The 27,557-nt window shown below is 48.9% G+C and overlaps 1 protein-coding gene across 1 annotated transcript in view; it reads right to left on the bottom strand.

Annotated features, from left to right (window-relative positions):
• The window catches only part of LOC129707640 (uncharacterized), a 95,275-nt gene that overhangs the window by 7,574 nt on the left and 60,144 nt on the right, over positions 1-27,557 (bottom strand). Inside the window, exons 16-18 of the mRNA XM_055652777.1 lie at positions 20,962-21,265; positions 19,279-19,395; positions 899-1,041 (exon numbers count right to left, since the gene is read on the bottom strand). Of these exons, the coding sequence (XP_055508752.1) occupies positions 899-1,041; positions 19,279-19,395; positions 20,962-21,265 (564 nt within the window). The remainder of the gene's footprint in view (positions 1-898; positions 1,042-19,278; positions 19,396-20,961; positions 21,266-27,557) is intronic.

Below are 27,557 nucleotides of genomic sequence, written 5' to 3'. Positions count from 1 at the left end.
CCCCTTCCCAGTTCTCCCACCAGTCCTACTGTCTCTAACTACATTCTATCTCTGTCCCGCCCACTCCCCTGACATCAGTGTGAAGAAGGGTCTCAATCTGAAACATCACCCTTTCCTTCTTTCCAGAGATGCTGCCTGTCCCCACTGAGTTACACCAGTATTTTGTGTCTACCTTCGATTTATCTCATTGGAGATCCTCGGACTATCTTTGATCAGGCTTTACTGGACTTTATCTTGCACTAAACTTTATCCACATTATTCCCTTGATCATGTATCTGTGCATGGTGGATGGCTCAATTAACGGTCTCTGCGGTTATGATTGGTTTAGTGTCATTATCTCGTTAAATAAGATTTCATGTGTTAATTGGTTTTAATGAATCAAAGTTGGTTACAGCCACTGAATTCAGTCTGGAAGCCTGAGATGCCTCATCAACGAGTCTAGAACAGTTTAGGTTAGATTTTTAGATTAGACATACAGCGCAGAAACAGGCCCACCGTGCCTGCGCCGACCAGCGATCCCCACACATCAACACTATCCTACACCTACTAGGGACAATTTTTACATTTACCAAGTCAATTAACCTACAAACCTGGACGTCTTTGGAGTGTGGGAGGAAGCTGAAGATCTCTGAGAAAACCCACGCAGGTCACGGGGAGAACGTACAAACTCCGTACAGACAGCACCCGTAGTCGGGATTGAACCCGGGTCTCCGGCGCTGCATTCGCTGTGAGGCAGCAACTCTACCGCTGCGCCACCGTGCTGCCCCTTGTGCAGAATTCCATTGTCACGAACACCCATTCATTGATGTCCTCCATTTTTCTTCTCGTGATAATACGAGCCTATAATTAAATAACGTATATGAAACCAGAAGAAGAGAAAAGACGGCTGATGGAATACCTGAATCTGAAGTCATGGAGCAGGTGACGGCCCATTAGATAGTCTTGGTAGGTTTTGGCGATTTGTTTCTTCAGATCCTTAGCAGTGTTACTGTACCCATTAAAAACGTGGTCAGCAAATAGTAACTTGCCTCCCATGTACATCTGTTGGCAACAAGGAGAGTGTTCATCAGCCAAGCCCCACTGGCCGTCAGCTTTGGACACACCGTTACCATGGATCGGATGAAATGATCACAGTATCCCTTGATTTCCCCCAAATCTCCCGAGCTGCAGGATACAAACCGTTATACGACAGGGAGACTAAATTACAGGCAGTACCAAGCCATCTTTCCTCACTGAATAACCACCTCAGGATGTGAATCCTAGCCATGGGAAGCAAGTCCCTTGGAGCCAACTTGTCCACCTTGACCAAGATACGATCCCATCAAAGCTGCTCCCATTTGCCTCACGCACGCACGCACGCACGCACCCACGCACGCAGGCATGCACACTGCTCTATCGTCTGACAGCCTGGACCGATGGGTTGCGAGCTGTGACCTCCACCTTTTGTTCACAGAAAGCCAACAATCACCCATAATTTAAATGTGTAAGAACGAATGTGTGGCGGCACGACTCGCCTGTTGCAGCGGCCCCTTCAGCCTGTGCGTCTTTTTTTATTTTTTGTCTAGTTAAATGTAGTTGTTCGTGTTTTTTAATAGTGTTTTTAACTGTGTATATGTGGGGGGTGGGGGGAAGGGGGAAACTTTAAAAATCTCTTTTTAAGACCCAACCTTTTCTCTGTCGGGTCTCGGTTGTCGTTGGGGCCTAGCACCGTGGAGCGGCCTCCAGCCTGAACGACCCGGGGGCTCCAGTCGCGGAGCCTGTGGAGCTGCGGACTTACCATCGTGGGGCTGGCCGGACTCGGAGCGTGGGGAGCAGTGGTGACTCGCTGCTGCGGCCCGACTCTGGAGCTCGGAGGCTCCAGCTGCAGCCGCAGGTCCTGTGGACTGGGTCATCGGGAGCTCGCGGGTCCGGGTGGAGTCCGCTTTCCGGAGCTCCCGCAACGCGACTTCTCCCGCCCGTGTCGCGGGGTTGGAACGAACATCGCCCGGCGTGGCTTAATGGCCGTGGGACATTCCAGCGCCCGCTGGGGGCTCCAACTTGTGACTTTTAGACCGGGAGCGGGGCCGTTCATCGCCCCGCGCAGCCTAAAATGGCGGTGGGACTTAGCATCGCCCGCCTGGGGCTTCGACATCGGGAGAGAAAATGGTGCAGGGGAGAGAAAAGACTTTGCCTTCCATCACAGTGGGTTCACTGTGATGGATGTTTCTGTAAATTGAATTGTGTGTATGTCTGTAGGAAATTGGCTTTGTTTGTATGGCTGTGGAAACGGAGTTTCGTTTGAGGCTCACTGAGGTTCAAATGACATGTAATAAATATTGAATTGAATTGAATTGAACTGCAGATGCTGGTTTACACCTAAGATCGACACAAAATGTTGCAGTAACTCAGCGGGACCGGCAGCAATCTCTGGAGAAAAGGAATAGATGATGTTTCGGTTTGAGACTCTTCATTAGACTGGGAGTCAGGGAGGGGGACACTGGAGTTGTGGGAAGGTACAGATTAAAGCAGTTGGCATCAATGACTCAGGAAAGGTGGAGCCCACAATGGTCCGTTGTTGGCTGGGGACAAGATGATAACGAAGGAAAACAAACAGTGAAATTAGCAGGAGGTCTACGGTGGGGGATGAGACACCTACGCAGTGCTGGGGGGTCTGGGTGGGGGGGGTGGGTGGGGGGGGGGGGGGGGGGGGTAAGCTCTCTGATGCAGAAGGATGGATGTTACAGCAGAGAACTCCCCTGGCTGCTCAGGATGACCCTGTCCTGAGGAAGCTGCAAGTCAACATGACCTCCATGGGGAAGGCGCGTGCATGCTTGTAATTCTTCTGGCAGAATGTCGCAGATCTCAGTGAGAAAAGCCTGAGAAAGTCTTTTAGTTTTAGTTAAGAGAGACTACGTGGGAATAGACCCTTCAGCCCAGCGAGTCCTCGCTGACCAGCGACCCCCGCACATCGACACTACCCTACACGCAACTAGGGACAATTTACAAACCGAAGATCACGGAGAAAACATACGCAGGTCACGGGGGGAATGTACAAACTCCGTACAGATGGCACCCGTAGTCAGGATGGAACCCGGGTCTCTACCGCTGCGCCACCGTGCCGCACCTCCTGCCTGAGGGAGATAATCTTTTGCGCTGCAGTGCATATTGAGACAGGGATGGCATGGCTACAATCTTGGACTACTCTCAGATTGTCAGCATCTACCCTTCCGACTGGATTCTCCGACAGTGCTCTTGGACATGGCTCAATGCTAGACCATTCAGGCCAAGATGCTGCTGTTCTTATCTAACCCAGTGCTCCATCACGGCAGCTGCTGCTACAAATACCCCACCACTGGACACTGACGGAAACTTGAAATTGGGGCATCACAGTGGTGTAACATTTTGATCATGACTATGGGTGCTTGCTGTCTGTGCGGAGTTTGTGCGTTCTCTGTGTGACCACGTGGGTTTTCTCTGGGTGCTCCATTTTCCTTCCAATTTTTTTAACCTAAACTTTATTCAGGATTAAAAAATATGTACAAAACAGGAACCGTGCAAAAAATCCTCCGACGTTCTACACAGATATACATACATACGTTAGTTATATCTGTAGAGTTTATTTGTCACTGCATACAAGATTACAGTGAAATGAAAAGTGGCAGCTCGCGGCTGAAAACACGAGACCCAGGTTCGTATCCTAACTACGGGTGCATTCATGGCCCCATTGGGTATTACCTTCCCTCATTTATGGGGCTCCCACTGGACTTTACCCCCCCCCAATGTGCAGCAGGAGACCACGGGCACCCTGGAGGATTTCCGGGACCGCTGGGCACTGCGGGGGGTTGAATGCATCTTTAACACGGAGTGTAAGATAGTGGTATCATCGTTTCCATGTATTATGGTGTTTTGTATTTTACTGTACTGTGCATATTATTTTAATTATTATTTTGGGCGGTCACGGAGGCGCAGCGGTAGAGTTGCTGCCTTACAGCGAGTGCAGCGCTGGAGACCCAGGTTCGATCCTAACTACGGGTGCTATCTGTACCTTCTCCCCGTGACCTGCGTGGGTTTTCTCCGAGATCTTCGCTTTCCTCCCACACTCCAAAGACGTATAATTTGGAGGGTTAATTGGCTTGGTAAATGTTAGAATTGTCCCTAGTGGGTGTAGGATAGTGTTAATGTGCGGGGATCGCTGGTCGGCGCGGACCTGGTGGGCCGAAGGGGCCCGTTTCCGCGCTGTATCTCGAAATTAAACTAAACTAAAAAATATTTGAATAAATATTTTTGATTAAAAAAAAATGTGCAGCAGCAGGAGGACCTTAGGACTGTGCTCCTCACCCACAGAGCCTTGGCCTTGGCTGCACCGAGCTTCAAAAAATCAAAATTAACTTTAGTCAAGATAAAAAACATGAGCAAAACAAGAACCCTGCAAAGTTCCACAGACATTCTCCACGGCTATACATACATTCGGAAGCCGCAGTCCCCAGCTAGGAAGCGGCCGTTCCAGGTGGCCCAGCCGCTGTGAGGACTCTCCCGACGCCGGGGCAACAGCACCCGGCCAGAACGGCCAGGAACATCGGGCCTCCAAGGCAATAGCGGTGGCCTCAATAGGCCTGACTTTGGGTGAACTGGGGATGGGGACTGGACATCGTGCCTTCCCCCACAGTGGTATCCACTGTGGGGAGATGATTATTTTGTGTGTAAGTAAACATGTTAGTCTGTGTCCAAGATGGCTGTCGGAAGGGAGAGTGGATGCTGGCTCGCTTTAGCTGCCGCTGCTCTCTCTTCACATTGTGTTTTTTGATTTTTTGTCTTTGGAGCGATTTCTGTCTTTAATTTGTGTATTGGTGATGTCCTTATTATTTATTTTACTCCGACTATATGTTTTTTTCTCTTCTGTTAATTTCTGTAATGTGTCCTTGAGACTTTGAAAGGCGCCCAAAATTAAAATTTATTATTATTATTATTATTATTATTCACTCCATAGGCGTACAGGTTTGTCTGTTAATTGGCTTGAGTAAAATTATAAATTGTGTGGGTTGGGCCTACACACTAGGCCAAGACTCGGTGGTCTGATGGGCCTGTTTGTGTACTGTGTCTCTAAAGCCTAGAGTCTAAACTGACATTGAAACCTCGCATTAGAAGAGAAACCCAAAGGTGATAGCTTGCTGCATTCAGTTTCCATGGTCACATGTTAAAGTTGATTAAAGTGTCTATTCTGGTGGATTCCCAGTCACTGACTTCATTGAAATGTGTGGCAAAGATGAAGAGCAACACCATGGGAGGGTGGAACGCCACACTGGTGTGTCTGCCTGCCATTCTGTGGGTCACCTTCACCCTTTACTCAATGTGTGTATGGGACACAAGCCATATTATGGAAGTTAGACACAAAGTGCTGGAGTAACTCAGCGGGACAGGCAGCATCTCTGGAGGAAAGGAATCAATGATGTTTCGGGTTGGAACCCTTCTTCATACTGAAAGATAGAGAAGGCCAGAACAAACCAGAGCCGGCAACTTGTGGAGGTCATCTTGCTTACATTGTGTGTTTAGTTTAGTTTAGTTTAGTTTAGTTTAGTGATAGTTTAGTTTAGTTTAGTTTAGTGATACAGCATGGAAACAGGCCTTTCGGCCCATCGAGTGTGCGCCAACCTGTGATCATCACACACTAACACTATCCTATACACTAGGGACAATTTACAATTTTTACCAAAGCCAATTAACCTGCCAACCTGTATGTTTTTGGTGTGTGAGAGAAAACACGAGCACCCGGGGAAAACCCACGCGGTCACGGGGAGAACGTACAAACTCCGTACAGACAGCACCTGTAGTCAGGATCGAACCCGGGTTTATAGACAATAGACAATAGGTGCAGGAGTAGGCCATTCGGCCCTTTGAGTCAGCACCGCCATCCAATGTGATCATGGCTGATCATCCCCAATCAGTACCCCATTCCTGCCTTCGCCCCATAATCCCCTGAATCCGCTATTTTTAAGAGCCCTATCTAGTTCTCTCTTGAAAGCATCCAGAGAACCTGCCTCCACCGCCCTCTGACGCAGAGAATTCCACAGACTCACCACTCTTTCACCACTTTCCTCGTCTCCGTTCTAAATGGCTTACTCCTTATTCTTAAACTGTGGCCCCTGGTTCTGGACTCCCCCAACATCGGGAACATGTTTCCTGCCTCTAGCGTGTCCAAGCCCTTAACAATCTTATATGTTTCAATTTGATTCCCTCTCATCCTTCGAAGCTCCAGAGTGTACAAGCCCAGCTGCTCCATTCTCTCAGCATATGACAGTCCCGCCGTCCCGGGAATTAACCTTGTAAACCTACGCTGCACTCCCTCAATAGCAAGAATGTCCTTCCTCAAATTAGGGGACCAAAACTGCACACAATACTCCAGGTGTGGTCTCACTAGGGCTCTGTACAATTGCAGAAGGACCTCTTTGCTCCTATATTCGATTACTCTTGTTATAAAGGCCAACATGTCATTCGCTTTCTTCACTGCCTGCTGTACCTGCAGGCTTACTTTCATAGACTGATGAACAAGGACCCCCAGATCCCGTTGTAATTCCCCTTTTCCCAACTTGACGCCATTTAGATAGTAATCTGCCTTCCTGTTTTTGCTACCAAAGTGGATAACCTCACATTTATCCGCATTAAACTTCATCTGCCATGCATCTGCCCACTCCCCCAACCTGTCCAAGTCACCCTGCATTCTCATAGCATCCTCCTCACAGTTCACACTGGCACCCAGCTTTCTAACGCTCTAAGACAGCAAATCTACCGCTGCGCCACCATGCCGCCTAAATGCACCCAACCAGAACAGCAGCGTGCTCTAGATAATTCCTCTCTGTACGCCATGTCGTGCTTGCGCAGAGGAAAGGTATCTTTATATGAAGATGCTTCAGCTGCACTGCCTGAAAGTGCGATGGAGAGACATGGCTCCAAAATAAGGGGTCAGTCATTGAAAACTGGTCGGTAGAAATGTCTTCTCAGAGGGTGGTGAATCTCCGGAATTCTCTGTCCCTGACAGCAGTGGATTCAATATACAGTATCTGAGGTGGAACTAGATAAATAGTTGAAAGAGTGAAGAATTGAGTGTATGGGGAACTGGTGCAGAAGAGGTGCATAGATCAGCCATTATCATGTTGCACTCTGGTGCAGGCTTTATGGGGCCAATGGCCAAATCCCGTGTCCCTAAGAACTTCGGAAGGAAATGGAAATAGATATTCAAACAGAAAATAATTTCAGGGCAAGAACCGAGAAAACAATAAAGCTCCAGGTCATGGTGGTCCCGGATGTGGAGGTGGGCAGCAGCAAGGCAGCGGAGAGATGGATGCCACTAAATGTGTCTTGCTGGGAACTAGTATAGGATGAAGGAATGAGCAACCTCTTGGTGCAGCAGTAGAGTTCGGAGTCTCCTTCAAGATAGAAAAAACACGTGTTCAAAGGCAGTGAAACGGTAGAGCTACTGCCTTACAGCGCTGGACACCCTGGTTCGATCCTGACTACGGGTGCTGTCTGTACGGAGTTTGTACGTTCTCCCCGTGACCCGCATGGGTTTTCTCTGAGATCCTGGGTTTCCTCCCCACATTCCAAAGACGTACAGGTTTGTAGATAAATTGGCCTGATATAAATGTAAATTGTCCCTAGTGTGTGTGGGATAGTGTTAGTGTGCTAGGATGGGTGTGGGTTCGGTGGGCCGAAGGGCCTGTTTCTGTGCTGTATATCCAAACCAAACTGAATTAAACTAAACCAAAATTACAAACCTATGAATGAGGATCAGGAATAGGCCATTCTGCCCCTCAAGATGGTTCTGACTGTAACTTTCACCCCACGTTCCTTCGACTCAGTAACTTTCATCACCGAGCTGATTCCGGAGTTATCCACCTCTGCCTTAAAAATATTCAAAGACTCCGTTTCCACTGCTCTTGAAAATGAACATTTGACTGCCCGAGAAAACATTTTACCTCATTTATCTTAAATTGATGAACTCTTATTTCTAAACGGTTCTAGATTTTCCCACAAGAGGAAACGTCCTCTCCACGCCCACTCTGTCAATACCTCTCAGGATCAGACATGTTTCTGCCAAACCCACTCCCTCTCGTCTAACCTCTTGCGGGGTCAAGCCCAGCCTGTCCTGCTTGCACTCAGATGCATGGGCAGGGTTCGTGGAGCTGCTGCCTCATAGCTCCAGGGAACCACGTTTGGATCCTGACCTCTGGTGCTTGGTGGTGTATGATGGCTTGGCTTTCCTCCTGGTGCTCCCGAATCCCTCCCTCATCCCAATCACGTGCGGGTTTGCAGGTTAAATGGCCACTGCAAATAGCCGCTAGTGTGCAGGTGAATAATAGCCTCGAGGGCAGTTGATGGGACTGCGAAGAGAATCCTGGTTAGAGTGGATGTGGAGAGGATGTTTCCGCTAGAGGGAGAGTCTAGGACCAGAGGTCAGAGCCTCAAAATAAAAGGACATTCCTTTAGGAAGATGAGGAGGAATTTCTTCAGTCAGAGCATGGGAGGAAATCCTGGGGGGGATTGGGGGAGGGGGACATGTCTCATCCCATGTTTTAAGAGGTGTGGGACAATCCCCCCCCCCCCCCCCCCCCCCATGTTTGGTAATCCATATTTTGAAATTCAGTGAAAAAAAACCTATTAAAACAGTGGGGGGGTCACTATTAAGCGCTTGTTAAATGTCTCTATTAACATCGTATTAACACGATGTGTCACCAAATGTGTTTTGGCCTTCAAGTATTACTGAAAGTATTCACGGAGAGTTTCTTATAGCTGTCTGATGCAGGTACAATTTGAACTAATTGGATGTATTGGTGGATGGGAAAGATTTAAGTGAGTATCGGATTTAAACTGGTCAGGTCATTAGTCTCTGGTCAAACGGGTTCCTGGCCAGCGTGCAGGTAAAGTCCCTCATTCACGGTCACTCACGCTATTTAATTTTTTTCCCCCCCATCTCTCTCTCTCTCTCCCCTCCAAGGTTGGTTCTTATGTTTACCTTTATTTGCTTCAGTTTTATTTGTTTAAGTGTTATTTATCACATTGTAGCTTTTGAAAGATTCAAGCGGCTTTCAGACGCTTTCTAGGGGCTGAATCGGCCCGTTCACGGAGCCTTTCATCAGCCGGCGCGGCTTATGATGAAGCCCCCTCCGGCCGATTTTAAACCGCACCGGGCAACGAAAGGCCCAGCAAACGGGCCGATTCAAGCCCCATCAAGTCGACTCCCACCATTCAATCACTCTGATCTATCTTTTCCTCTCAACTCCATTCTCCTGCCTTCTCCCCATAACCACTGACACCCGTACTAATCAAGAATCTGTTAATTTCTGCCTTAAAAATATCCATTGACTTGGTCTCCACAGCCGTCTGTGGCAATGAGTTCCACAGATTCACCACCCTCTGACTAAAGAAATTCCTTTCTAAAGGTACGTCCTTTTATTTTGAGGTCACAGCCTCTGGTCCAAGACTCCTCCACTAGTGGAAACATCCTCTCCACATCCACTCTACCCAGCCCTTTCATCATTCAGTAAGTTTCAATGAGGTCCCCCCTCATTCTTCTAAACTTCCAGCGACTTCAGGCCCGGTGCCAACAAACGCTCATCATAAGTTAACCCACTCATTCCTGGGATCATTACCCCGTAAACCTCCTCTGGACCCTCTCCAGAGCCAGCACATCCCTCCTCAGATATGGGGCACAAAACTGCTCACAATATTCCAAATGTGGTCTGAGCAGCGCCTTATAGAGCCTCAGCATTACATCCCCGTTTTTGTATTCTAGTCCTCCTGAAATAAACGCAAGCATTGCGTTTGTCTTCCTTACCATTGATTCGACTTACAAATTCACTTTTGGGGAATCCTGTGCCAGCACTCCCAGGTCCCTCTGCAATGTTTTTACCGAGTAAGCCTACGTTGCAGAATGTTACTGAGTAAGAACTAGATTGGCACCTAGTTGCAGAATCTTACACTGCAGAATCTACATTGCGGAGTCTTACTGAGTTACGGGAGGATTAGATTGGCACCCCTTCGGAGGCTCCAACCGCTCTGGACAAAGAGTCCCCAATAAGATTCACCCCGCCCGAGTAAGGGGCCTGACAACATCGCCCGGCGCGGCTTTCAACGGCTGCGGGACTTTGCTAGCGCCCGCCCGGGGCTCCAACAACAAGACAGACGGAGTGCGGCCTTGCACCACCCGGCGCGGCGTTAATGGCCGCGGGACAATTGTTGTCGCCTGCCGGGGGCTCTGACTTGGGCTCTGACTTTGACTCTGCATTGGGGGGAGGGAACAGGGGAGAGATAAGTTTTTTTTGCCTTCCAAACAGCAGGTTGTGGAGGTAGTAAAAGGTTATGGTGCGTTGTAATCAGTCATGAGTGATTTAAGAATGTGTGTCAGATGTTTTACATTCTTCCAAAGATATTGTAGTGACATAAATGAGCAAGCTGTTGTTTGAGTGATTTAAGAATGAGTGTTGAGGGAGGGGGTGTTGGGGTGGGGCCTGTCAGATGTTTCCCAGGGTCAAACATCACTTTGCGCTGGAGGTTGTCAATGTGGAATCCTGGCCTGGGCTTCCTGTGGATGAAGGATCTCCTTCCTCCAGTTCCAGTCTCTCGTGGCCTCCTCCACCCTGCTCCTCCTGCTGAGCTGCCTGCTGCTCCCCTCCTTGCTCCTCTCGCCGCCACCGACTTCTCTTGTCCGATGGCCAAACGCTGAAGCACCCAGCAGGGCAGGCAAAGTGGGGAACGGCTAGCGGCTGATTACTGCAGGGCCAGACGGTGCTGGCAGAGACAGCTTATTCCCAGCAGTCAGTTGAGTTTATTTTAGCTTATTGTTACGTGTACCGGGGTACAGTGAAAAGCTTGTTTGTACGTTCTCTCTGTGATCTGCGTGGGTTTGCTCCGGTTTCCTCCCACGCTCCAAAGGCATACAGGTTTGTAGGTTAATTGGCTTCTGTAGGGATGGGTGGTTTGTGGTCTGTTGGGGAAGTGCTTGTGAGTCTATCCTTCTGTGGAGCGTCTGAAGCTTTGGGCAGTGGAGACCACCGCCACTTGAGGCCAGGGTGTCCCCTCGCCCTCCAAAGTCACCCCCTGGGGCAGCATGGCCCCTGAAACATGAGAGGCAGCAGTGGTCATAGAGGCTGCAATTTCCTCTGCTGGTCCAGCAACGAGTGCCATTTAGAGGACACAGTGCCCTGTCATTAGGAGATGCTTGTGGGTTGAGAATGGGCCTGGCGGTTGTCATAGCAACGGCAGGCCTGAGGGAAGCCTGCAATGGCCGTGGGTGGTGAGGCCGCTCTGCTGACGTGGGTGGGCTGAGGGAGGAGCAGGTGGGGGCCGGCTGTGTGCAGCGGAGAATGACCAGCTCACTGGGATCCGTGGCCCAGGAGGACAGCTGCAGGCTGCACTGATGCAGAGGCCGCAGGGCTGGGAGGGAGGGAGGGAGGGTGACCTTGATTTAACCAGGAGCATCGCAGCCATGTGTGTTGGAGCCTGTGCGCGGGGATTTAGTGGCCTGAGTCTCCGCGGAACTGCATCCTTTGTTCATCTTGGCCACACAGTTCACCCCCCTCACAGGGCATTTCACTTTCTTCTCACCCATCCAGTTCCTTTCCAACTTCATGCTTTTGCTTTTGCTCTGGACTTTAGAGATACAGTGTAGAAACAGGCTCTTCGGCCCACTGAGTCTGTGCCGACCAGCGATCACCCCGTACACTAGCACTATCCTACACACACTAGGGACAATTTACAATTTTACAGACGCCAATCCACCTGCAAACCTGTACGCCTTTGGAGTGTGGGTGGAAACCGGAGCACCCGGAGAAAACCCCACTCCTTTACAGGGAGAACACCTGACTTGAACAGCACAGATCTGATCCTCAGTAGATTGTTGGTCTTGCACACAGGGACACATGCATTGTTACACACTCATTTGCACACTTACATACACACATGCATACCTCCCGCAGGCCTGCCGTTGCTATGGCAACCACCAGGCCCATTCTCAACCCACAAGCAGCCAAAAACCCTCGTTACACAAGGATTGTCACAAAGTATTAATGCTCATAAACATACACACAGCCATAAGTTCACCCACACAGCCTTTAGACAAACACATACAGGTACAAGCATAAATCTAATGAACTGCTGTTCCATAATATGATACTTTGGTTCAAACATATGAGCTGGGGGCAAGAGTAGCCCACTTTGCCCCTTCAAACCTGCCTCGCCATTCAATATCATTATATCTGTTCCCACTGCAGTCTGCATTTAGCGTCATTGAGTCATACAGATAGGAAGCAGGCCCTTCAGCCCAACTTTCCCATACCGGCCAACATGTCCCATCTACACTAGGGCCACGTGCCTGCATTTGGTCCAGATACCTCGAACCCTGTCCTATCTGTGTACCTGTCTAAATGTTTCTTAAAGGTTGCGATAGTACCTGGCTTCACTAACTCCTCCGGCAGCAATTTCCTTTGTGTGAAAACATTACCCCTCAGATTTCTATTAAATCTTCCTACCCTCACCTTAAACCTGTGTCCTCTGATTCACCGGGCAAGAGACTCTGTGCATCTATACCCGATCTATTCCTCTCATGATTTTATACACCTCTATAAGGTCACCCCTCATTCTCCTGCACTACTACAAGGAATAGAGTCCCGGCCTGCTCAACCTCTCCCTGTAGCTCAGGCCCTGGGGGGGTAGAATCCTGGGGGGGAGGGGGAGTAGGGTGAGTGGGTGGGGGGGGGAGTAGGGTGAGGGGGGTAGGGGGGGGAGGGGGAGAGAGCTTGGAGAAAGGACGGGGAAGAGCCATGGGGAGAATGGGGTATCACGGGGGTATGGGGGCAGGAGCCAGCGAGGGGGCCAGAGGGGAAGGGGCTGGAGCTGGGGATGCGACAGGGACTCACAGCGGGCGCTGGTCATTGGCCGTTCTCCTGCGCCAGAATCAGAGTTTCCACTTTCCGTTTGGCGACATCGGCGACATCTCCGACTCCGCGCCGGGCCGCTTCTGAAATTGTGTCCGCCGGCCATCCAGAGCCTCCCTCAGCTCCGGTAAAGACGCCATGGCGCAGGAAGGGGTGGACCGTCCCGCGGAGTGACAGGAGAAGAGACCAATCCGCGTGACGCTGACTGGCAGGAGAGGAGATCGATCTGCGCACGCGCGGTTTTTAAGATTTTTAAACCCTGCTACATTATGCCACCAATCGGAACAAAACTTGACGTACTTGCAGCACAGGAGAATGGTGAGTGAGCTGGCGAAACATCGTAGCACTATCGCGTACCGCTTTTGCACAAATAGAAAAACCGCGCAAACCGGAAGATAACAAGATGTGTTTTAGTTATGTATAGATGCTCTGGCCGATGAAGGTCAATGTGCCATCTTCCTAAGTAACTTCACTCATAGCTTATCAAAAATATTCCCAAGGCGACCTTAAAAGTACAGTGCTTCCACTTCCCTTTGTGAAAGTGTGCTCCAAACACTCTCTAACAGAAGTATATTTGCCTCTACTCAGGGTTAATGTTAGTTGTAGCACAGTGGCGCAGCGGTAGAGTTGCTGCCTGACAGCGCCAGATACCCAGGTTCAATCCTGACTGTGGGTGCAGTCTGTATGGTGTTTGCACATTCCGTGACCAGCGTGGGTTTTCTCCGGGTGCTCCGGTTTCCTCCCACACTCCAAAAAACGTACAGGTTTACAGGCTAATTGGCTTGGGATAAGCGTAGTGTGTGTAGGATGGTGCTGATGTGCGGGGATCGCTGGTCGGCACGGACTCGGTGGGCTGAAGGGCTGGTTTCCGTGCTGTATCTCTAAACTAAACTTAACTAAACCAAATGTGTGGGAAGGAACTGCAGATGCTGGTTTATACCAAAGATAGACACATAACGCTGGAGTAACTCAGCGGGACAGGCAGCATCTCTGGAGAGAAGGGATGGGTGACGTCTCGGTTTGAGACCCATCTTCAGACCTAAGATAAACTAAACTAAACTACTGTGTTTTTATGTGTTTAAGAAGGAACTGCAGATGCTGGAAAATCGAAGGTACACAAAAATGCTGGAGAAACGCAGCGGGTGCAGCAGCATCTTTGGAGCGAAGGAAATAGGCAACGTTTCGGCCAGAAACCTTGCCTATTTCCTTCGCTCCATAGATGCTGCTGCACCCATGAGTTTCTCCAGCATTTTTGTGTACCAAGCTACATGGATAGGGCAGGTTTAGAGGGATATGGATCGAATGCAGGCGGGTGGGACTAGTGCAGATGAGACATGTTGGGCGGTGTGTCAAAACCCTTCGTCAGACTGTGTTTTTACACTGACTTTGGTACGAAGAGCAGGAAAGGGTTATTGTTCAGATGCTGGTGATGATACGCAGAACTAGGAGTGGTTCAGCCAGTTCCAGCTCTCTGGGATTGAGCTGCAGCGTGACCTTTGCTGCCCACAGGAATTCCACTGCCGTTCTCTGTGTTAACTGCACACTGCAAACCCATTCCTGATGATGCTTGCACAGTATGGAAACACATGTGCCGGGACTGACATTTGAAACTTGTTGTTTCCAGCAGGGGAGCTGAGAGCTGGGCTCGAGCAGCAGCTGAACCACTGCCAAGCCCAAAGAAGGTGGACTTCCCATCTGGCAGGAAGTTGTTGCATTGACCACACTAACAGCTGCCTCTTTGGAATCAGCGTCAGCTCACTGACCCTGTTTAGCCCACAAACCATTCCTCTTCAATTCAAATATGATGCTTGCTCCAAGATAGCACTTGTATTAGATGGTTGGAGACAGCAGGAGATGGAGATTAAGGGGATTAAAATGCCCCTGTCCCACTTAGGAAACCTGAACGGAAACCTCTGGAGAAGCTGCGCCCCACCCAAGGTTTCCGTGCGGTTCCCGGAGGTTTTTGTCAGTCTCCCTGCCTGCTTCCACTCCCTGCAACCTCCGGCAACCACCTGCAACCTCCGGGAACCGCACGGAAACCTTGGGTGGGGCGCAAAGTCTCCAGAGGTTTCTGTTCAGGTTTCCTAAGTGGGACAGGGGCCATAAGGGTTAAGAACAAGGAGTATGCTGTTTAGAACGGAGATGAGGAAACACTTTTTCTCACAGAGGGTGGTGAGTCTGTGGAATTCTCTGCCTCAGAGGGCGGTGGAGGCAGGTTCTCTGGATGCTTTCAAGAGAGAGCTAGATAGGGCTCTTAAAAATAGCGGAGTCAGGGGATATGGGGAGAAGGCAGGAACGGGGTACTGATTGGGGATGATCAGCCATGATCACATTGAATGGCTCGAAGGACCGAATGGCCTACTCCTGCACCTATTGTCTATTGTCTATTGAGATAGTAGGCAGATAGATGGAGCATGTTTGCATGTGTGTGTGTGGCGGCACGGTGGCGCAGCGGTAGGGTTGCTGCCTCATAGCGCCAGAGACCCGGGTTCAATCCTGACTACGGGTGCCGACTGTACGGACTTTGTAAGTTCTCCCCGTGACCTCGTGGGTTTTCTCCGGGTGCTCCGGTTTCCTCCCACACTCCAAAGCCCTACAGGTTTGTAGGTTAATTGGCTTCGATAACATTGTAAATTGTCCCTCGTGTGTAGGATAGTGCTAGTGTACTGGTCGGCGGGACTCAGTGGGCCGAAGGGCCTGTTTCCGTGCTGTATCTCTAAAGTAAACAAAACTAAAACACGAAACTAAAGGAGATAGTAGAGGCAGGGACTATTGCAATGTTTAAGAAACATTCAGATAGGTACATGGATAGTGTTTAAGAAGGAACTGCAGATGCTGGAAAATCGAAGGTACACAAAAATGCTGGAGAAACTCAGCGGGTGCAGCAGCATCTATGGAGCGAAGGAAATAGGCAACGTTTTGGGCCGAAACCCTTCCGGGTTTCGGCCCGAAACGTTGCCTATTTCCTTCGCTCCATAGATACTGCTGCACCCACTGAGTTTCTCCAGCATTTTTGTGTACCAAGGTACATGGATAGGGCAGGTTTAGAGGGATATGGATCGAATGCAGGCAGGTGGGACTAGTGCAGATGAGACATGTTGGGCGGTGTGTCAAAAGTAATGTGTGAGAGAGTCGGGGGCAGAAGTGTGTGGATCAGTCCGATCATTTTACTTTGAACAAATGACGTTAAGTGGCATAATCCCAGTTTAACTCCAATACTTTAACAGATTGGACTGGGCTATTGTTTATATTCGAGATAATTGCAGGCATGTGGGTTGGGGAAGAATTTGCACTCTCTGTGCCAAAGTTTACTTTTCCCAACTCTGATGCAAAGATCTCTGATTTGAAATCTAAACTCAGTTTCTCCCTCTTCACAAATGCCAACTGATCCATGAGACTGCACCAGTATTTTCTGTCTTTTAGTTATCCAACATTCGCAGTATTTTGCAAAAATTCATAGGTTTTAGGAGCAGAATTAGGCCATTCTGCCGTTCATGTCTAGTATGCCATTCAATCTTGGCTCACCTATCTTTCCCTCTCAACCCCATTCTCCCGCCTTCTCCGCATAACCCCTGATACCCGTACTAATCAAGAATCTGTCAATTGCCACCTTAAAAATATCCATTGACTTGGTAGTGTACGGGGTGATCGGTGGTCAGCATGGACTCGGTGGGCTGAAGGGCACGTTTCCACGTTGTGTCTCTAAACTTCATTTCCTTGCTTTGAGCGCAACATTTTTCCCATTAAAAGGACGTGTCTGAAGTTACAGAAAACAAACGGGTTTGTGCAGCTTTGGGTTGGCAGCGGTTCTTAGAGTGACTGTGAGTGGGATGTTCCAGCTAAGGTCAGAACCCTTCACACAGCTCGGATATACTTTATCTTGGAATCTGTTCACTGGCCACGGTCCAGGATGTGGGACTGAATGGGAACAATAGACAGCTTTGGCCTGCCAGTATGAACTGCGTACTGGCATGGGAGGAGTTTCTCCTTTTCACAATAAAAGTTGTGGCTGGATTCCTGTCAGTGCCCTGTGGGAAACTGGAGCCTGTAGCTTGTTTCCCATATCTAATCATGTCCTTTGGGGGATGGGGGGGGGGCACGGTGGCGCAGCGCTAGAGTTGCTGCCTCACAGTGCCAGAGACCCAGGTTCGATCCTAACTACGGGTGCTGTCTGTCTGGAGTTTGTACGCTCTCCCCGTGACCGCGTGGGTTTTCGCTGAGATCTTCCGCTTCTTCCTGCGCTGCGAAGTCGTACAGTATTGTAAGTTAATTGCCCCCAGTGTGTAGGATAGTGTTAGTGTGTGGGGATCGCTGGAAGGTGCGGACCCGGTGGGCCGAAGGGCCTGTTTACGCTCTGAATCTCTAAACTAAACTAAACTAAACTCATGTGGGAGACTGTTGAGTGTTTTATTCACCCTGACATCCAGTAAATCTTATAGAGGTGTAAACTGGCAGATACCTTTTCGGAAACACATACAAATGTAGTCAACGCAGATAGATGTGCAAATAAATAAGTCTGCAGAAATAGACTGTAGAAATAGGGTGGCACGGTGGAGCAGCGGTAGAGTTGCTACCTCACGGCGCTATAGACACGGGTTCGATCCTGACTACAGGTGCTGTATGTATGGAGTTTATACGTTCTCCCCGTGACTGCGTGGATTATCTCCGAGTGCTCCAGTTTCCCCCACTCCAAAGACGTGCAGATTTGTAAATTAATTGGCTTCAAAGAATTGTAAATTGTCCCTAGTGTGCAGGATAGTATTAGTGTACGGGGTGATCGCTGGTCAGTGCGGACTCAGTGGGCCGAAGGGCCTGTTTCCTCGCTGTATCTCGAAAGTAAACTCCACCAAATGAAAATGACTGGACAACATTCCTTTCCCCACCACCTCCACTCCACAGCCAGGGGAATTCCCACTGTAAAAGATTCATCCTGTCGGGGAACAAGGAATGAATACATTTTGCATTCCTCATTGGTTTGCCACACCGTGACCTCTCCAGCCAACTGCTGCGGTACTTTCTAGAACATTCAAACTATCAAGCTGTACACTTGGAGCAGATCTTGCATTTCAAATTAACCTCAAATACGATCATTGATTGAATGGCAAGATGGAATGGCAAGGAAACAGGTTCCTCTGCTCAGTGAATCCGTGCCAACCACCAGTCACACTCGTTGTCCCACTTTCTCATCCATTCCCCGCACCAGCAGCAAAACATTGAGGCCAATTAATCGACAAACCCGCATGGCTCTGGGATGTGGGAAGAAACCGGAGCACCGGGAGGAAACCCACGTGGTCACAGGGAGAACATGCAAGCTCCACGCAGGCAGCACCCAAGGTTAGGATGGAACTGGGGTCTCTGGTGCTGTGAGGTAGCAGCTCTACCTGCAAACGCCCATTGGGACACCCATTGATTAGGACATTTTGAAGCTCGTGACACATTCATTACAAGCTGGGTGGCAGTGTGAAATGTGAGGAGGATGCTATGAGAATGCAGGGTGACTTGGACAGAGTGGGGGAAGATGCATGGCAGATGCAGTTTAATTTGGATAAATGTGAGGTTATCCACTTTGGTATAAAAAACAGGAAGGCGGATTACTATGTAAATGGTGTCAAGTTGGGAAAAGGGGAAGTACAACGGGATCTGGGGGTCCTTGTTCATCAGTCTATGAAAGTAAGCATGCAGGTACAGCAGGCAGTGATGAAAGCAAATTATAACAAGAGGAGTCGAGTATAGGAGCAAAGAGGTCTTTCTGCAGTTGTACAGAGCCCTAGTGAGACCACACCTGGAGTATTGTGTGCAGTTTTGGTCCCCTAATTTGAGAAAGGACATTCTTGCTATTGAGGGAGTGCAGCATAGGTTTACAATGTTAATTCCCGGGATGGCGGGACTGTCATATGCTGAGAGAATAGAGCGGCTGGGCTTGTACACTCTGGAGTTTAGAAGGATGAGAGGATATCTTATTGAAAAATATAAGATTTTTAAGGGTTTGGACACACTAGAGGCAGGGCAGTCCAGAACCAGGGGCCACAGTTTAAGAATAAGGGGTAAGCCATTTGGAAAGGAGACGAGGAAACACTTTTTCTCACGGAGAGTTGTGAGTCTGTGGAATTCTCTGCCTCAGAGGGCGGTGGAGGCCGGTTCTCTGGATACTTTCAAGAGAGAGCTAGATAGGGCTCTTAAAGAAAGCGGAGTCAAAGGATATGTGGAGAAGGCAGGAACGGGGTACTGATTGGGGATGATCAGCCATGATCACATTGAATGGCGGTGCTGCCTCGAAGGGCCGAATGGCCTACTCCTGCAACTATTGTCTATTATCTATTGTCTATTGTCTATTTATTCATTTAATTCCCATGCACCCAACTTTCTTCCTTACCAGGAACATGCCAGGAGTTACGTTGTGTCGCTCCACTAGCAGCGCAGTCGTCTGGCCCGTGTAGGTGCTTGCCGTGCTGATATCGTACCTTAATATTCGGAATGGATCGAGTCCGTTCTGATGGCAAGTGGGAAATGTGGTTAGACCCATTGCAATGGAGCAGAAAGACAACAGCGCAAATCAATTCATCCGCCAAACTGGAGGCTTGTTCCACGATGATAAACTCATTGTCGAGGAAATTACATTTAAATAACAACTTAAATGAGCAACAAAGTGGATGGAGTCTGCACCCCCCGAATATGGAGGAAGTGTGGGCTGTCTCTTTCCTAATGTAGCCAGAAGCAGCAAACTAGAAGATGTGGCAGTGATCAGCAGCAGTGGCCAAGAAGGGTCCAGATCTGTGTTTAGTTTAGAAATACAGCGTAGAAACAGGCCCATCGGCCCACTGAGCCCGCACTGACCAGCGATCTCTGCACACGAACACTATCCTACACACACCAGGGACAATTTACATTTATACCAAGCCAATTAGCATACAAACTTGCACGTCTTTGGAGTGTGGGAGGAAACCAAAGATCTCGGAGAAAACCCACGCAGGTCACGGGGAGAACGTACAACCTCCGTACAGACAGCGCCCGTAGTCAGGATCGAACCCGGGTCTCTGGAGCAGTAAGGCAGTAGCTCTACCGCTGCGCCACCGTGCAAAGGCACTTGAGAGGAGCTCACAGGAGATCATGAATCTCTGTACGGACGAAGACAGCAGTGCAACTCAGCCCGTTAAATAGTTCTCTTTCAGAATTGAAGGGAGTTTGTGAATAAAAGACTATCTGTGAGTAAGAGTAAGTGGTTCTTGAGATGAGAGGTTGATAATCCCACTGAAAATGAATTTTGCAAATAGCAAATGAACCATAGAGACGGAGTTTTGAAAATCCCATTGAAAAATGAAATTAATTTTCCTGAGGGAAAAACAGGTAAAAACCCTGTCCCACAGTACGAGTTCATTCCAAGATCTCTCCCAAGTTTAAAAAAAAATATCAAACTCGTGGTAAACACGCAGAATGAACGTAGCAGGTACGTCGGAGCTCGGCGACGTCTCTTAGCGACTTGTTACATGAAGGGCAGGTGCTCGGGAAGACTCGCTAACGGCAGGTAAGCACGGGAAGATTTGTGAAGATTTTCCAACATGTTGAAAAATGTCCACGAGAGCCCCGAGTACCGACGAGCGGCCATTACCGTAAATCTCCGAGTTCAAATCAGGGCAAACTCGGGAGAGCTCTTGGAATGAACTCGTACCGTGGGACAGGGCTTTAAAAAGCTGCACAAAAACTGCAGTGGTGAAGATGACGCTCATTTTTCAGCTGCAGAGGGACATTTCTTTTGGAGCAGTGTGAGTGTATTGGTAGCCGGGGGCAATGGTACCTGCACTGTATTGGTTGCTGGGGGTAATGGTACCCGCACTATATTGGTTGCCGGGGGCAATGGTACCTGCACTGTATTGGTTGCCGGGGACAATGGTACCTGCACTGTATTGGTTGCCGGGGGTAATGGTACCTGCACTGTATTGGTTGCCGGGGGTAATGGTACCTGCACTGTATTGGTTGCCGGGGACAATGGTACCTGCACTGTATTGGTTGCCGGGGACAATGGTACCTGCACTGTATTGGTTGCCGGGGGCAATGGTACCTGCACACAGGGCTGGCTGCGGTTCCGGTTCATCTCCTCGTACAGCTCTTGGATCATGGTGTCATGAGGTAGAAGGTTGAGGTAGGATGACACCACACACACAAGGATGATCTGCTGGATGTCTGGTATGGCTCTCCTGATAAACGTGTCAAACTCCAGGTCAGTGATGATGGGCACCCTGTTGGGGTTACACTTGCAGAGCTTCATCCCCTCACCCATCATGGTGAGCCGCAGGGCGACTGGGCAACGGCCAGGAGATTGCAGCCACGGCCTTTCATCCTTGTCAACCTTGGGCAATTTTGTCCTGAAGGAAGAGGGCGAACAAGTTAAAAACATGGGGAAAGGAGATGGATGATTCACCTTTCAACACACAGACCTACTATCCTACACACACCATCCATGCACCAGTCTAGTGCACGCACACACACACCACCACACACACACACACACACACACGCACATGCACCACGCACACACACACAGCGCACACACACATGCACAAGCGCCATGAACACACATCACACACACACACACATGTACACACACCGTACATGTAGACCACGCACACACACATACCGCGCACACATACATGCACAAGCGCCATGAACACACACACACATGCACCGCAAACACACATGCACCTCGCACATACACTCAGCCACATGCACATACATGCACCAAGCACACATGCATGCACACACATGAACACACACCATGCACACAGATACACACACATTGTGCACACACATTCAAATGCATCATGCGCACACACACATGCACACACACACAAACAGTGGTATTTCATTTCTCTATGCATAGCAAGCATAGACACTTGTACATCACACATAGCTAGACATATATTTCTCTTGATCATGTGACTTTTACTGACCACTGGTTACAAATGGGAAATCTTGCTTTGTCATCCTAAACAGTTAGTTCTGAAAAGATGTAGGAAGGAAGTGCAGATGCTGGTTTATACGGAAGATAGACACAAAATGCTGGAGTAACTCACCGGGTCAGGCAGCATCTCTGGAGAATTTGGATAGGTGATGTTTCTGCTGTTCTTGCCTTTTCTATCCTTCAGTCTGAAGAAGGGCCTCAACCCGAAACGTCATCTATTCATTTTCGCCAGAGATGCTGCCCGACCCACTGAGTTTCTCCAGCACTTTGTGTCTAAGCTCTGTAAAGGTGGCTACAGGAACTGCTGTGCCATGTCAGAAGAAGCAGCCAAGCAGAGCTGAATTGGAGAAAGCAGAGGTGTCTGTAACTGACGGCTGTGGAGGCCAAGTCAATGGAGATTTTTAAGGTGGAGACTGATAGATTCTTGATTAGCGCAGGGTAATGGGGAGAAGGCAGGAGAATGGGTTTGAGATGGAGAGATAGATCAGCCAATATTGAATGGCAGAGTAGACTTGATGGGCTGAATGGCCTACTTCTGCTCCAACCTAATTAATTTATGAAGAACCCTGCCTTTAGAGGTTCTGGTGGTATATTATCAATGTTTGTTAGTTTCTCAAATGCTGTCTCATTCATTGCTTTTTCAAAATCTTCCTGAGCTCTTGACCCTGTTCATCAATGCTACATCTTGCAGCCTCACAGGTAACGGCGTCATTTGCAATATTCTTTCATCAGCTGAGTTGCTTTCAGATGATGGACTGAAGTTCAAGTCTCTTTGTAATTTGAACCAAGTGCCTCTTTGATTCCGGTATTACCACCACGAAGGTCCTCAAATCTTACTCACCAGCACAATCCTACACACTGGTGACAGCTCACAATTTTTACTGAAGCCAATTAACCTACAAACCTGTACATCTTTGTGAGTGTGGGAGGAAACCGGAGCACCCGGAGAAAGCCCACCCGGTCAAGGAGAGAATGTACAAACTCCGTACAGTCGATTCAGAAATTGGAGATGAAAGGGGCCTTGGAAGTGCAGGAATTTGAAAAGGTTAATTTGCAGGTTGAGTCGGTGGTAAAGGCCTTACGCGATTTTTTTCGGCAACTTTCCGGCACCCGTCATAGTCACCAAAGCAGGTCGCCAAAAATGTTCAAAATATTGAAAATCCAGCGGTGACCAGAAAAAGGTACGACTCTTTGGGCGACTACTCACGACCATATAGGTAACACGTCGCGAGGTGAAGCCTGTATGGTCATGAGTAGTCGCCCAAAGAGTCGTGCCTTTTTCTGGACGCCTCTGGATTTCCAACACGTTGAACATTTTCGGCGGCCTGCTGCGACTATGACGGGTGCCGGAAAGTCGCCGAAAAAATCGAGTAAGTGGGACAGGCCCTTAAGGAAGGCAAATGCAATGTTAGCATTCATTTTGAGAGGACTAGAATATACAGTAGAAAGCAAGATTGTAATGCTGAGGCTTTATTAGCAGCTGGCCAGGCCACATTTGGAGCATTGTGAGCAGTTTTGGGCCCCATATCTGAGGAAGGATGTGCTGGCTCTGGAGAGGGTCCAGAGGAGGTTTACGAGAATAATCTTGGGGATGAGTGGGTTAACATATGATGAGCGTTTGACGGCACTGGGCCTGTACTCGCTGGAGTTTAGAAGGATGATGGCAGACCTCATTGAGACTTACCAAATAGTGAAAGGCTTGGATAGAGTGGGTGTTTCCACTAGTGGGAGAGTCTAGGACCAGAGGCCACAGCCTCAAAATAAAAGGATGTTTGTTTAGAAAGGAGATGAGGAGGAATTTCTTTAGTCAGAGGGTGGTGAATCTGTGGAATTCATTGCCAAGTCTTTGGGTCTTTTTAAAATGGAGAGTGATAGGTTCTTGATCAGTAACTACTCCTCCTCCTTCTCTCCAGAGATGTTGCCTGGCCCGCTGAGTTACTCCAGCATTTCATGTCTACATTCGGTATAAATAAGCATCTGCAGTTCCTTCCGGCACATAGGTAAGTAGGCAGGTGTACTCTTTGTAGGCAGGTGTACACTGGCCCTATCCCTAAACTCCATCTCCGTTGCATTGACTACACTCCTTCCCTTCCTGCTTCCAGTAAAGACTCTATCCCCAACTCCCAATTCCTCCATCTACACTCATCTGCGCCCAAGATGAGGTGTTCCATACCAGGACATCCAAGATGCCCTCATTCTTTAGGGAACCCATCTCCCCTCTCCCATCATAGATGAGGCCCCTCACTTGTGTCTCCTTGGTACCTCACAGCTCCGCCCTTGCTCCCCCTCCTCCCCTTATTCGCAACAGGGACAGAGTCCCTAGTCCTAATCTTCCACCCCATCAGCCGTCGCATACAACACATAATCCTCTGATATTTTCACCACCTCCAACGGGATCCCGCCACGAGTCACATCTTCCCATCTCCAACCCTTTCCGACTCCCACAGAGACCGTTCCCTCCGCAACTCCCTGGTTAACTCTTCCCTTCTCCCCCCCCCCTCCCCAGGTACCTTCCCCTGGAACCGCAGGAGATGCAACACTTGTCACTATACCTCCTCCCTCGACTCTGTCCGGGGACCCCAACAGTCCTTTCAAGTTGGGCAGAGGTTCACTTGCACCTCCTCCAACCTCATCTACTGTATCCGTTGTTCAAGATGTGGACTCTTATACATCGGCGAGACCCAAGCTCCTTCGCTCAGTTTGCCTGGACCAACCTGATCTCCCGGTTGCCAAACACTTTAATTCCCCTTCCCATTCTCACACTGAACTTTCTGTCCTAGGTCTCCTCCATCGTCAGAGTGAGGCTCAATGCAAATTGGAGAAACAGCACCTCATATTTTGCTTGGGCAGCTTACAGCCCAATGGTATGAATATTGATTTTTCTAACTTCAAGTAACCCTGGCGTTCCCCTCTCTCTCTATCCCTCCACCAGCCAAGTCACACCAGCGTCTCGTTCTCACCTAGCAAACAGCTAACAATGGCCTGTTTCCTTTATCATCGTTACTTTTTTGCATATCTTTCATTCATTTGCCATTTAAATGTCATTTGTCATTCATTTTTTATTTGCATATCTTGAATTCATTTGTCTCAGCAGCACATTGAACAGCGCCTGGAGGCCATTACATAACCTCTGCTGCCTCAAACGCAAGAAGAAGGTTCATTTGTCTCAAACAACTAGCACTATATGATGAGGAGAACCACCTCTGTGTAAAAGTGTCTAAGATACAGGTGTGTGCCTTCCACTTGAGAAACTGAGAAGCCACGAGACAACTTCAGGTGAACTGGTCTGGACCAACATTGGAGCCCGGTTGACCTTGGTGTAACCCTTGACCGATGTCTTACCTTCAAGACCCATATTGAGACGACAAAGGCGAAAGCGAGCGCAATGGTGTTCTTAAGCTGACCAACACAAGATGGGGTGCCAGCCCACAGACCCTACGTTCCACTGCCTTAGCCCTCTGCTATTCTGCAGCTGAGTCTGCATGCCCAGCATGGGAGAGATCCACCCATGCCAAGAAGCTGGACCCAGCCCTTAATGCTTCCTGCAGACTTGTCACAGGTTGTCTCGAGCCAACAAGTACTGACAGCCTCTACCTCCTGGCAGGCAAAGCCCCACCAGACATGAGAAGACCAGGAACCAGCATAAAGGACCAGCGGCAGATGACAGATCAACCACATCCAATGTTCGGACAGACAACATTTCCCAGCCTAAAGTCGAGGAAAAGTTTTCTTAACTGTGTGACTCCTCTTGAGGCTGGCATTACAACAAGTGAAGCATGAGTCTCCATATGATAGAACATCCATTCTACCTCCCTCAACTACTATGGGACTAACGGCAAGTGAGCAACTCCCTCCTGGAGCAGGCGCAAGTTGGGCCCGATGGAAATGAGTCCCTGCCTCAAAAAGGCTGGCAGCATCATCAAGGGCCCACACCATCCTGGCCACACACTCATCTCCCCACTACCTTCAGGTAGAAGGTACAGGAGCCTGAAGACTGCAACGTCCAGGTTCAGAAACAACTTATTCTCCACAGCCATCAGGCTATTGAACTTAAACAAAACTCTGAACATTAATAGCCCATTATCTGTTTATTTGCACTTTATCTGTTTAATTATTCATGTGTGTACATATTTATACGATGGGTTATGGACACACTGATCTGTTCTGTATTCATGCCTACTATATTCTGTTGTGCTGAAGCAAAGCAAGAATTTCATTGTCCTATCTGGGACACATGACAATAGACTCTCTTGAATCTTAAATCTTGAAATGCCTCAATCGATTGAGAACGGGTGTTGGCAGGGTCAAGGTGCGTCTACACAAGTGGGGATATAACTCCAATTATGTCGCCTGCGAATGGGGCATTGAACCACAAACAGTGGAACACCTGCTGAAGTGCCCACAGCCAGAAAACCAATGCCCAGCTGTCGATCTCATCGCCTACAATGAAGATGTTGAGAAGTGTGATCAGCTCTGGCTGAACTATATCTAATCTTGCGATGTGGACTCAATAATAAGATTCCTTTGTTCTATATCTCCATACAGCATTGTCTACTGCACCTCTCGTTTCCCTCTCCCCGACTAGTCTGAAGAGGGGTAAACATAGAAACATAGAAATTAGGTGCAGGAGTAGGCCATTCGGCCCTTCGAGCCTGCACCGCCATTCAATATGATCATGGCTGATCATCCAACTCAGTATCCCGTACCTGCCTTCTCTCCATCCCCCTGATCCCTTTAGCCACAAGGGCCACATCTAACTCCCTCTTAAATATAGCCAATGAACTGGCCTCGACTACCCTCTGTAGCAGAGAGTTCCAGAGATTCACCACTCTCTCTGTGTGAAAAAAGTTCTTCTCATCTCGGTTTTAAAGGATTTCCCCCTTATCCTTAAGTTGTGACCCCTTGTCCTGGACTTCCCTAACATCGGGAACAATCTTCCTGCATCTAGCCTGTCCAACCCCTTAAGAATTTTGTAAGTTTCTATAAAGAAGGACAGGAAGCATCACCCATTCCTTCTCTCCAGAGATGCTGCCTGCCCCGTTGAGTTACTCCAGCATTTCATGTCGATCTTCGGTTTAAACCAGCATCTGCAGCACCTTCCGACATGTTATTTTCTTAATTCTTGTGTGATATTTGGCACTAACTGACATTCCCATTCCAGCACCTTTTCTCGCTGGAAGAGCAAATTGCCCTGAGGACATGTGGTGACATATTTATTCTGGAAATGCTCCCTCCAAATGCTTTCACTTTGTGAGCAAGGGCCTGGCTGCAGGCTCCTAATTCAGAATACAAACCAACCCCTGCATGAGTGGTGAGTTACCGCTCGACAGCGCACTCCTCTGGTGTGTGAACGAACTGCAGGAACTCCGCTCCTCCCACACACTGGCGCTCTTGAGGGGTGCATGTGTGCACTTGCCTGGAAACGTTAGGGTCACAGGAGGAAAGTTTAAACTTCCTAAATTGGTCTGCTGACGTCAGATGGTCCTGACCGACCAGCTTCTTCACAAACTCAGCCGAGATAAGTTGATACGTGTTGGGAGCACAGTGAGGCCATTCGATCCATCAAGTCTACTCCACCATTCATGTCTGATCTACCTTTCCCACTCTCCTGCCTTCTCCCCATAACCCCTGACACCAGTACTGATTAAGAATCTATCTATCTCTGCCTTAAAAATATCTATTGCCTTGCCCTCTGC

The sequence above is a fragment of the Leucoraja erinacea genome, chromosome 22, assembly GCF_028641065.1.
Source record: "Leucoraja erinacea ecotype New England chromosome 22, Leri_hhj_1, whole genome shotgun sequence".
Taxonomy (NCBI): Eukaryota; Metazoa; Chordata; class Chondrichthyes; order Rajiformes; family Rajidae; genus Leucoraja; species Leucoraja erinaceus.
Note: the sequence above shows the minus strand (reverse complement) of the source record. Positions and strands in the feature narration are given on the sequence as shown.